This window comes from Choloepus didactylus, chromosome 9 (assembly GCF_015220235.1).
Source record: "Choloepus didactylus isolate mChoDid1 chromosome 9, mChoDid1.pri, whole genome shotgun sequence".
Lineage (NCBI taxonomy): Eukaryota > Metazoa > Chordata > Mammalia > Pilosa > Megalonychidae > Choloepus > Choloepus didactylus.
This window is the reverse complement of record NC_051315.1, coordinates 53,259,827-53,272,585: the sequence shown is the minus strand read 5'-3', so window position 1 is coordinate 53,272,585 and position 12,759 is coordinate 53,259,827. Positions and strand designations below refer to the sequence as shown.

The following is a 12,759-nucleotide window of genomic DNA, read 5'->3' as shown; positions in this document are numbered from 1 at the left end:
TGCTGGGTCATATGGTAATTCTATTTTTAATTTTGTGAAGAACTGTCAAAGTTTTCCACTGTGGCTGAACCATTTTACATTTCCACCAGCAATGTGTGAGGGTTCTGATTCCCCCATTCTCACTAACACTTTAAAAAAAAAATTATAGTCATCCTAGTGGGTGTGAAATGGTATTAGAAGACAGTTGTTTTTTAATAGTTTAAATGATTTTTTCTTAGTAACTGTGAAATTCATTTCCTTTTGCTGATATAGGAGATAGCCCCTATGGTTACCTCTTTATAAGAGATTTGTTTTCTTGTTTCTCAAGTGTTTTACTGTCAACATGATGATCAATATTTTGGTTTCAGCCAAGTTTAGAAAGCTTGGTTCTTTGAAATTCTCATGATAGGTAGTAGCTTTTATGTTGCTTTGTTTGTCATAAAATATTTTTCAAAAAATAGAACTTTAAAGAGTCTTGAAAAGCAAACAGTCCAGGAAGTAGTAAGTAACTAAGGATATGCACTGGAATCACCTGAGGAGCTTTCTGAAGTCATATGTGCCCCAGCCCCATCCTTGGGGGTTCTGATGTAGTGAGTCAATTTCATGTGTCTGCCTGGCTAAGAATCATTGACTTTGTCCAGTCCTTTTATAGACTAGGAGGTTGGCAATCTTTGGAAGGCTCTACTCCATTATCAGTTATGTTAGAAAAGCTATCTTATAGTCTCTTGTTTTCTCTCCCCTTCCACCGGAACTCTGGAAATCAGACTAGGCTGGTGGAGGAGATGTCCTCCAACCTTGTTAGCCAAGTCTTCCTCCTTTCTAATTTGGGCTCAAAGTCAGATGCACAACATAGAAGCAGGTGGTTAGCTCAATTCCTTTGTTCAGTGAATCTGACTGCAGGACACAATTTTGCTAAGCTTTCTATTGCTGTATAGTAGAAACTGTCCTTTACTCCAGTTTCTAGTAAAATGTCCCTCATTTCTTCTAAGCCCTCATTGACAGTGATTTTAAATCCATATTTCTACCAACAGTCTGTTCATGATGATTTAGGTCTTTTCTACCATGCACCTGACTTCCTTCTTAGTTCTCTCTTAACATCTATAATTCTACTAATAGTCTGTTCAAGACAATCTGCGGTTTTTCTATCATGTTCTTCACAATTCTTCCAATCCCTGCCTATTTCCCAGTTCCAAAGCCATTTCCCCATTTTTAGTTACTTGTTAAAGTAGCACCCTGCTTCCAGGTACCAAAATCTATATTAATTTTCTGTGTCTGCTGTAACAAACTTAGTGGCTTAAAACAACACAAATATATTATCTTATGTTTCTGTAGTTCTGATGTTGAAAATGCACCCCACCTAGCTAAAATTAAGGTGTAGGTGGGGTTGCTTTCTCTTCTGGAGGCTCTAGGTAGGAATCTGTTTCCTTGCCCTTTCCAGCCACAACAGTCCTGGGCTCATGTCCCATTCCTGCATCTTCAGAGCTTTATCCATGAGAGCACAGGAGGAAGGAGAACTTATAGGTAGGCCATTTGAGGCTCTACTGATTTTACAAAATCAATACACATAGCACTGAGCCTTACTTTTAGGTTTTATACCCCACTGGGACGCCTGCTTGATCCCCCTCATTGTTGCAGGTCTGCCCACTGGTGATGTTGTTAGGACTTCCCCTTTGATCCAAGAGAGGAAAGAGCCTACCCAGGTAGCCTTTTGTTGTTAGGTTGGGGGGTGGGGTGGGTAGGAGATGCTGGGCCTGGATCACCTTCTCTGTGTTGTTTGCAGTTGTGGGGTCCCTAAACTGTCTTCCTTCCTCTTTCTACCTTTCAGAGTCCTCCTTTGGTTTCCTATTGCATTATTTCCAGAGTTTATAATTGTACTTAGTGGGCAGGAGCAGAGAGAGACTAGTTTGTGCTATGTTGACTGGAGCAGAAGTAGCCCTCTTGTTTTCATTGCACACTTTTAGAGATAGCCCCCCTCCAAGAATTTGAAATCTTGTTTTATTTTTATTTGCCATTCTTTTTCATGTACAATACAATCTCCTCATGTAGCATCAGGTGGAGACACTGTTATACTCTTTGGGAAAATTACAGTTACATATAGAATCATCAAAAATTTGTAATTTTGAAAAGAGGAGATATGCTTATGTATAGTATACTAGTTACACATTGTCTCTTCCCCTTCTGCTTAGCCATCTCTCTAACAAATTTTGGTTCCTTATCTGCCCCTAAATAGGACAGGGAAATGTTAAGCTGACCTGTGCCCTACCCCTCCACCAGAGTTAAATACCTGTTAAGGACCTCCAGCAGCACAGAGGCACCTAACCCCATAGTTACCAGGGACAATACAATAAGAAGAAAACAGTCTTATTAGTAGGTAGCAGGCTTTTTGCCATACATAAGTAAAAAGTGGCCAAGCAGCATGTACTTTATGGAAAGTGTTGGTTTGGAGTTATTGTATATTCCCCAAAATGAATTTGTCTAGAAATTCAACTCCTCTGTCTTCTTTTTAAAGTGATCGTATGCTTAGAAGTGATTTAAAGTAAAGTTCATTAAATCCTATTAATGTCAATCAAGCATTGAATTAAAAAATAGTTTTTAGAAGTTGGGAAATAATTGAATAAAGAAGTCAACACAGAATTTTAAATGAGTATGGGTTTGCATTCTTCTTAAAAAGACAAGTCTTCAAAATAGTGGTACCTCCCACCCCCAATTTTTTTTTTTTCGCCTAATTCTAGCTATATGCACTTTCCTGGAATTTCTACTAAGGATATAGTCTTTAGTAGAGAATCATATCTGTTAGAATGTTTAAATTCTAAGGTGAATTCCACGTGTTTCTTCAATCTCTTTTTTTCTAAGACCTACTTTTAAGTTCCTAATGGCCCCATGAAAAGGAGAGAATTGCGAAATTCTGGCCCCAGGACAAGGAAAGAATTGAGAATTGTGGAAAGCTGGCCTGTCCCTTTGTTTTCTGTTTTCTTTAATTATTATTATTTTTTAACAAAGCGGTTTATGGTTAAGTGGGGTAGCTTCCAGTTTTAGGTGGGAACCCCTTCAGGATAAGTTTGATTGGGGCAGTTGGCATTTTTAATATTTCTCAAACTAATAATCCATTTGTAACCTAGGCTCACGTTTCAATTGTTGCCTGACAGCCTCTCGTCATGCTCTCTCCTAAAGCAAATATGCCACCACCCTCATGGATTGCTGTTTACATGGCATTTTGTGACCCTTAGTCTGACATCACCCTTCTTGCCAAATTCCCTGAATTTGAGCAATGGCCTAAAATTAAAAATGGCCTAAGAGTATTGATCCCAGAGTGAGAATCTTCAATAGAGGGTTAAGTTTATGGGTTTACTGATGACACAGTACAGTTCATTGCTTGGTCGTCAAGAGCCATATTGAATTTTACCCAGTGTTGCTTAGAATTCGTGCTGGATTTCTAGTCTTTGTACCACAAAACATGACAGCCTTTCTGAGTGAGCTTTCTTATCACGGGGCAATGAACCATTCCAAGTGGTTGTAGTGTATATTGGTGATAAGAGTAATGAGAAGGACTGTCAGTTCCAGAAATTTATACTGGTGAGCTAGATCTTAATTTGTAGGCCCATGTAAAAAACCCTGTCTTTTTAAATGTATTGGGGCAAGGCACTAACAGTTTACCTTTCAGTATTTTAGTTGCTTATTTATTTGTTTTAGGAAGTGTCTATTTTTTAGTATTTTATAGTGATATAAAATTAATGCAAGTGTTGATTTCCATAAATAATTGGTATAGTAAAAGTGGTGGGTATGTGTTTTTATTTATTCATTCTGCAGTATGGCATGCAGCTGTACCAGAATTACTTGCATCCATATCAAGGTAGAAGTGGCTGCACTTCTCAGAGTGTATCACCCATGGTAAGGACCACATTATAGAACCTTTATTTTCATTTTATTTACATTTTTTCCCTTTGGTCAAATAAAGTAACCCTTTGGTACTATACCACCATAATGTCGTGTTTACTTTTACAATCTTTGATTTTTTTATGTTTGCATCCTATGTGAAAAAAATCACAGCAGTACAGTACGTTTGAAGTATTCAATTAAAATAAATTACATGTTAAAGAAAAATTTTAAATATTTGAAAAAAGGTGTTATGTGAGTCATTCTGTATCATTATGATATTTGAGGATTAGATCTTAACAATGTTGCATATAGGACAATTTCCTTGGGATTGTAAATGATGTGTACTTAATTATTGGTTTTGATTGTGGGTTTGTTTATTTGTTTTCCTTTTTATTCTTTGATTGTCATAGTCTAGTATAAAGATGCCAATGGTTTGGAATTTTAAAGATGCACTGTAGATGTGTAATCTCTTTTGCATTCTGACTTTCTAACAATAAAATGTTTAAAATTTCCAGGTCCTTAATAAGTAGATTGCTTTCCAGGAAACTCAAAACTGTGAGCAAAATACAGGTCATGCATTACATTAACTCTAGCACTACTTCTCATATTTATAATACATGTAATTTGGATCGTTATTTGCAGACACATGCACAAACACATCTTTACCCTTCTTTAGGACTTAATTTTAATTTGCTTTGCATTAAAAGAAGAAATTTAATTTTTAACTTTAAGTTTATGTTCAGCTGTTTTTGCTGTGCTCCTTTTTATTGTGTGTTTAGGAATTGAGATTTATATGCCTGTGTTACAAATCAGTTACTGTGCGATTTTTGAAACCTGCATTTCCTCTTAGATTAAACATATGCTCTTCATGGCATGACCAAGGAAGGAGCATTTACCCCACATGTAATATAGCAGATGAAATGCCCAGTTCTAGGAATGAGGCATGAAATAATGTTGATTAGGAAGCTTGATAGGCTATACAGAAAAAGAACTCCAACTCTGTGGTTAAACATTTCTCTAAGTTATGGAAAAGTAACTTTTCATTTTTGTATCATGTTACTTTTAAGCCCTAAAATAAGAAACTAGAGAATGTAATGAATTTTTATAAAAGCAATCACTTTAAGGTGGGTATTTTTTTTACAGTTTATCAGCTCCTCATCTTTCAATCCTTATATGTGTAAAAAGAATAATGACTTTTATTACCGTAATCCTTTCCTAAATCCTTCCAAATTTCTTTTAGAGTCTAAAATTATTATTATGAGCTGGTTGACGGTAGCCAAGTCATAGGAAATAATCATAGGAAAAGCAAACTACTTTCTATTCTCTTCACTCTTATTAGCATACAAGTATAGTATATTGTTGCCTTTTCCCATTAAATGTGTCTCTTCTTTTGGTCAATATGTATATGGTAGTTTGTTTAGTGTAGGTTTACTTGTTCAACCCCATGGATGTAATGAGACATCCCTTGGATGAATCTGGTGGGAATTGCAGGGTTCTATAGGAAGAGGAAGAGGGCAGGGGTTTCGTTGCCTGTATGGTGAGGGCCTGTACTGTATGGGAGTTGTCATGATCAGAGAGAGTAGCTTTTGGAATCTGAATTGGAGAGTGAAGAGTGACTCATTTGAAAATTGTATCTCCATTTTTCTTAATTTCTAATGAAGGAACCTACAAATTTTGGGAATCCCACATACAGAATCCCGCATTTCTAGATTATTATTGAAGAATCAGTGACCTATAAAATATATGCCAGTGCCCCTCACCTACCACTGCTCTTTGTATACCAGGGACTATTTTTGGTGATGGGCACAGAAAATTAGGTATAGTTTAGTTATGTTTTTAAAGGAACATTATTCTTTACTTAATTTCTCTAGGTACAAATTTTGATAAGGGAAATGAGAAAAAAATATTATCTTATAATGGACATGATAGCTACAGATAGCACGTACTAGCACCTGGTAACCTTTGAAATAAGAATCATTGGCAGACGTTTCAGGAAGCCAAATATTTTTGGTCCTTTTGAGAGCAAATAAAGGATTTATTTAAAGTAGCATCTGTTAATACAGCCCTGGCTAGAGTCAGGGAAGGGGAAAACACATCTATTTAAATTCGTCTTATTCCTCGCTTTGACCCTGGGCTGGGCATTCCACAAGGCAGTGCCATTTGGAAGGTCTGTACCTCCAAATGCGGTCCATAAAAGAACCCTAGACAAGGCATGTCTGTTCCTGCTTCACCCATCTGGATGACCTTGGTCAAGTCATTGGTGTCCTCCAGTGTAAAATAAGGGGGATCGTTGTTATAATATGTAGACTCCATTACATCTCGGATGTCCTGTGGCTCTGTATGAAGCACCTGAAACAACAATATCAGAGGAAATTCTGTGTCCTAATGTTCAGGACTGCACTGCTAGTTTTAAATGATCCTTAAGTGTATTACTGAGACTGTGTGGCTACTTGTTCCCACACACTAAATCGCTTGAAAAACATTTTATGTGCAAATCTCACTAAGAGTGATGGGGCCTGTTTCAAAGTATGGCCTAGATAACCCGGGGTTTATCTGGGGCTCTCTTTCTTAAACAGAGAGTTGTGCCATTAAAATCTTAGACCCCTTTTTTAGGACCCACCTTGTTTATCTCACAAGAAGAAAGAGGTAGAGAAAGGGACAGATAATTTGAGAAAGACACTGATTCTGAATGCTTTCCTATGTGAAAGAACTTGAACTGAAAATGACCTTTTGCGTTCAAGTCAGACTTGGCTTCACTTCCATTTCTTTGTCCACCATAGGTAAACTATTAATTTTTTATCCTCCACTTGCCATTCAGCCAAAAACATTTGCTACATTCCTGTGTTTTCCTATAATATAGGTAATGTAGCAAGTAAAAAAAATTCTTATTTGTATTGCAGTTTCCCTACTTAAGTAATTATGGAACATGGGATCTCATTTTATATTCCTGCCTGTCATACTGTAGGCAGAAAAAAAAAAAAGCACAACTGGTTATGTTTATTTTTCTTTCTTTACAGTATTTTTATGTTATCAGGAACTTTAGATTACAGAGCACATCTTGGCATGTGAAGGCAGCGATAGTATAAGGATAAAGCTATCATTATGATTGAGGCTAGTTACTCTGTGGTTTAGGCAGGTGGAGGCTTTTCATTAATGTCAGCAAAGCAAAGGAATATCCGACTGGTCCACAGCCCTGCACAGAAGATCATGGGGTGAGAAGGGCAAACTAAGGTGTGACAGCAAATAGAGATTACAGAGACAGCATCTGTCTGGAAAGAGCAGCTGTCAGTTATAAAGGCTCCAACAAATAAAAGATTGCATGCTGGATCTCTAGAAATAGAGATAAACCATAATAAGACTGTGGACCACTACAACATGGTTTGAAATAAAATATAACAAATGCTAATAAAGTGGGATGTGGATGCAGTGATAAATGAGTCCTAAAATGTTGGTTTTGGACAAGTTTTTATTTCAAGCAAACATTTGACAAGAGTCTGTTAGACCAAGCTAGGTGTGACTGAATCCACATAGAGAGACAGAAAATGGTCTTAATAAGCCATAGTTCCCCAGATGCAGGTAGCCTCATTCATACTTTGTCATTAGAACTCCATTCTTGGATTTGCCCCTCTCTTAGCTATTGAGAAATAAATGTTAAACATTATCCATATGGGTTTTTTTTTAATTTCTTTTCTTTCAGAGAATTTTAATTCTTTTTCATATTATATAAAAAGAGTGACACCCTCATCTCGTCATACATGCAGTTTCCCCTATTATGAACACATAGCATTGGTGTGGTACCTTTCTTACAATTGATGAAAGAATATTATTATTATTGTGCTATTAACTATAGTCCATAGTTTACATTAGGGTTCAATGTTTGTATTGTAAAGTGCTATGCTTTTGAAAAAAAATTTATTCTAGTAACATATATACAACCTAAAATATCCTTTTTTAACCACCTTCAAATATATAATTCAGAATCAAAGTCACAGTGTTGAGCTGCCATCACCACCAACCATTTTCAAGACTTTTCTGAAACTCCAAACAGAAACTCTGAACCCACTAAGCTTTAACTCCCCATTCCCTATCCCCATCCTGGCCCCTGGTAACCTGTATTCTAGTTTCTGACTTTATAAATTTGCTTAATTTAATTATTTCGTATCAGTGAAATCATACAGTATTTGTCCTTTTATATCTGGCTTATTTCACTCAACATGATGTCTTGAAGATTTATCCATATTATAACATATATCATGAATAAGAACCTCATTCCTTTTGGCAGCTGGATAAGATTTGTATATGTATATATATTTATGTATGTACACACACACCCCTAAATTTTTTTATCCATTCATCAGTTGATGGATACTTGGGTTGCTTCCATCTTTTGGCAATTGTGAAGAATGCACTCCTTTCAATTTTTCCAGTTATATGCCAAAAGTAGGATTGCCAGAACATTTGGTAATTCTATACTTAATTTTCTGTGAAACTGCCAAACTGTTTTCCACAGCAGCTGCACCATTTTACATTTTCACCAGCAATATACAACTATTCCCTGTATCTCATCATCCTCTCCAATGATATTGTCCTTTATTTTAATAGTAGCCATTCTCGTGGGAGTGAAGTGGTATCCCACTGTGGCTTCGATTTGTTTTTCCCTAATGGCTGTTTGTATATCTTCTTTTTGGGTTTTTTTGGCTATTGGTATATCTTCTTTGGAGAAATGTCTGATCAAGTCTTTGCCCATTTTTTAATTGGGTTGTCTGTCTTTTGGTTGAAACATTGTAGAATTTCTGTATATATTCTGGATATTAACCTTTTATCGAATATGTGGTTTACAAATATTTTCTACCCTTTTATAGATTTTCTTTTTACTTTCATGATAAAGTCCTGTGATGCAAAAACAGGTTTTTAATTTTGATGATGTCCCATTTTTCTATTTTTTCTTTTGTTGTTCCTGCTTTTGGTGTGAATTCTAAGCAATCATTGTCTAACACAAGATTGTGAAGATGCGTCCTTATGTTTTCTTCTAGGAGTTTTATAGTTTGGTACTTATATTTAGTTCTTTGACAGATTTTGAGGTTTTTTTATGTATGATGTGAGGTAGGGGTTCCCTTAATTCTTTTGCTTATGGGCATCCAGTTTTCTCAGCATCATTTGTTTAAGAGACTATTCTTTCTCAGTTAAGTGGAATTGGCATCCTTGTCAAGAATCCGTTGGCCATAGATATGAGGTTTATTTCTGATCTCTCAATTTGTTTCATTGTTCTATATGTCTGTCCTTTGCCAAGAATGTGCTCTTTTGATTACAGTACCCTTTCAATTAGTTTTAAAATTGGAAAGTGTGAGTCTTCAAACTTTGTTCTCCTTTTTTAAAGATAGTTTTGACCCCTTACTCTTTTTTTTTATCTTCATTTTATTGAGATATATTCATACACCACGCAGTCATACAAAACAAATCGTACTTTCGATTGTTTACAGTACCATTACATAGTTGTACATTCATCACCTAAATCAATCCCTGACACCTTCATTAGCACACACACAAAAATAACAAGAATAGTAATTAGAGTGAAAAAGAACAATTGAAGTAAAAAAGAACACTGGGTACCTTTGTCTGTTTCCTTCCCCTATTTTTCTACTCATCCATCCATAAACTAGACAAAGTGGAGTGTGGTCCTTATGGCTTTCCCAATCCCATTGTCACCCCTCATAAGCTACATTTTTATACAACTGTCTTCGAGATTCATGGGTTCTGGGTTGTAGTTTGATAGTTTCAGGTATCCACCACCAGCTACCCCAATTCTTTGGAACCTAAAAAGGGTTGTCTAAAGTGTGCGTAAGAGTGCCCACCAGAGTGACCTCTCAGCTCCTTTTGGAATCTCTCTGCCACTGAAGGTTATTTCATTTCCTTTCACATCCCCCTTTTGGTCAAGAAGATGTTCTCCATCCCACGATGCCGGGTCTACATTCCTCCCCGGGAGTCATATTCCACGTTGCCAGGGAGATTCACTCCCCTGGGTGTCTGATCCCACGTAGGGGGGAGGGCAGTGATTTCACCTTTCAAGTTGGCTTAGCCAGAGAGAGAGGGCCACATCTGAGCAACAAAGAGGCATTCGGGAGGAGGCTCTTAGGCACAACCACAGGGAGGCCTAGCCTCTCCTTTGCAGCAACCGTCTTTCCAAGGGTAAAACTTATGGTAGAGGGCTCAACCCATCAAACCACCAGTCCCCTATGTCTGTGTTGACCCCTTACTCTTCCATATAAATTTGATGACTGGCAGGTAAAGAAGGCTTTTGGAATTTTGAGTAGGATTACATTGAATCTGTAAATAGCTTTGGTTGGGGTTGATATCTTTACAATATTTAGTCTTCTAGTACATGAACACAGAATATTCTTCCATTTATTTAGGTCTTCTTTGATTTCTTTCAGCAATGTGTTGTAGTTTTCCATGTATAAATCACTTACATCCTTGGTTAAATTTATTGCTACATACTTGATTCTTTTAATTGCTATTTTTAATTAAATTTTTTTCTTGATTTCCTCTTGAGATTGCTCATTACTAGTTATGATGGTTTGAAGCTGTATGTACCCCAGAGAAACATGTTCTTAAATTTAATCCATTCCTGAGGGTGTGGACCTATTGTGAGGAGGACATTTTGATGAGGCTATTTCAGTTAAGGTGTGAACTACCTCATTCAGGATGGGTCTTAACCCTAATCTTGAGTCCTTTGAAAATGGAATGAATACAAAGAGAGAAGGGTACAGAAGCAAGAAGCTGAAATCAGCACCCCCCCCCAAAAAAAAAAAAAAGGAAGAGAGAGAGAGACTAGGAGATACCACCATGTGCCTTGCCATGTGGCAGAGGAGCCAAGGACCACCAGCAACTGGGCTTCGGGAAGAAAGCATCACCTTAATAATGCCTTGATTTGGGCATTTTCATGACTTCAACACTATAAGCTAATAAATTCCTATTGTTTAGGCCAATCCATTTCATGGTATTTTCTTTAAGCAGTCTAGGAAGCTAAAACAGATTTTGGTACCAGGAGAGTGGGGTGCTGCTATTGCAAATACCAAAAAAAATGTGGAAACAGCTTTTGAATTACCTAATGGTTAGAAGAATTGTACAGTGCTTGATAGAAAATGCCTAGATTGCTTTGAAGAGACTATTGACAAAAATATCGATGCTAAAGGTATTTGCAATGAGGCCTTAAAAGGAAATGAACGTGATATTGGAAATTGGAGGAAAGGTGATCCTTGTTTGAACATGGCAGAGAATTTGGGAAAATTGAGTTCTGATGTTGGATGGAAGGCAGAATTTGAGAGTGATGAACCTGGATCTTTAGCTGAAAGATTTCTAAACTAATTGTGGAGACTGCAGCCAGTTTCACCTTTCAGCTTATAGTAAAATGGGAAAGGAAAGGGATAAGCTGAGATCTGAATTCCTGTGCACAAAGAAACCAGAAATTGATGGTTTAGAAAATTCTGAGTTTCTGGAAAGTGAGTCCCCAGAAAATAGGTTTGCATGTGAGGGTTGATCTTGTACTCCACCACTTTGCTGAATTTGTTTATTAGTTCTAGTAACTTTGTTGTGGATTTTTATATATATGGGATCATGTCAAATAGAGAAAGTTTAATTACTTCTTTTCCAATTTAGATGCCTTTTATTTCTTGTTCTTGCCTAGTTGCTCTGGCTAGACCTTCCAGTGTGATGTTGAGTAACAGTGGTGACAGTGGGCATTCTTGTCTTGTTCTTGATTTTACAGGGAATATTTTCAGTCTTTCCCCATTGAGTATGATGTTAGCTTTGGGTTTTTCATATATATCTTGTATCATGTTGAGAGAGTTTCCTTCTAAGTTTTCTGAGTGTTTTTATCAAAATCTAGCAGTGCTAGATTTTTCAAGTGCCTTTTCTGTGTCAATTCAGATGATCAGGTATGGGTTTCTTTTATGCTGAACCATTCTTGTACACCTGGGATAAATCCCACTTGATAATGGTGTATAATTCTTTTAATGTTCTGTTGGATTCAGTTAGCTAGTATTTTGTTGAGGAATTTTACATCTATATTCATCAGGGATATTGTTCTATTATTTTATTTTTTTATTTTCTTGTGTTATCTTTATATTGCTTAGATATTAGGATGATGCTGGCCTCATAGAATGAGTTAGGTGTGTTCCCCCCTCTTCAATTTTTTAGAAGAGATTGAGCAGCATTGGTGATAATTCTTGGAATGTTTGCTAAATTCTCCAGTGGAGCCATCTGGTCCTGCACTTTTCTGTATTGTGAGGGTTTTGATAACTAATTCAATCTCTTTACTTGTTATTCATGTGGTGAGATCTTCTATTATTTCTTGAATCATAGTATGTGTGTTTCTAGGAATTTGTCCATTTCATCTGGGTTATCTAATTTGTTGATGTACAGTTTTTCATAGTATACTCTTTAAATCTTTTTAAATTCTGTGAGGTTGGAAGTAATGCCTTCCTTTCATTTCTAATTTTAGTTATTTGTGTTCTCTCTCTTTTTTTCTTTGTCAGTTCAGCTAAAGAGCCATTGATTTTTTTCAAAGAACCAACTTTTGGTTTTTCTTTTCTTTTCTTTTCTTTTTTAATTCTCTAGTTCATTTATCTCCACTATAATCTTTTTATTTCCTTCCTTCTGCTCACATTGGTTTTAGCTTTCTCTTTTTCGAATTTCTCCAGTTGTAAGTTTAGGTCGCTGATTTAAGTTCAAAGCGTTTATAAAGCTATGAATGTCCCTCTGGGCACTGCCTTTGCGGCATCCCATACATTTTGATATGTTGTGTTTTCATTTTCAATTGTTTCAAATTACTTCCTAATTTCTCTTGTGACTTCTTCTTTGACCCATTGGTTGTTTAAGTGTGTGTTGTTTAATTTCCACATTTGT

General features: G+C 36.4%; 1 protein-coding gene across 5 annotated transcripts in view; it reads left to right on the top strand.

The window, feature by feature from the left end:
* The window catches only part of GRB14 (growth factor receptor bound protein 14), a 139,541-nt gene that overhangs the window by 115,382 nt on the left and 11,400 nt on the right, over nt 1-12,759 (top strand). For 4 of the 5 annotated variants that reach the window (XM_037849999.1, XM_037849996.1, XM_037850000.1 and 1 more), the window contains one exon: nt 3,787-3,867. The exons of the other annotated variant lie outside the window; for it this stretch is intronic. In XM_037849999.1, the coding sequence (XP_037705927.1) occupies nt 3,787-3,867 (81 nt within the window). The remainder of the gene's footprint in view (nt 1-3,786; nt 3,868-12,759) is intronic. 5 annotated transcript variants of the gene reach the window in all.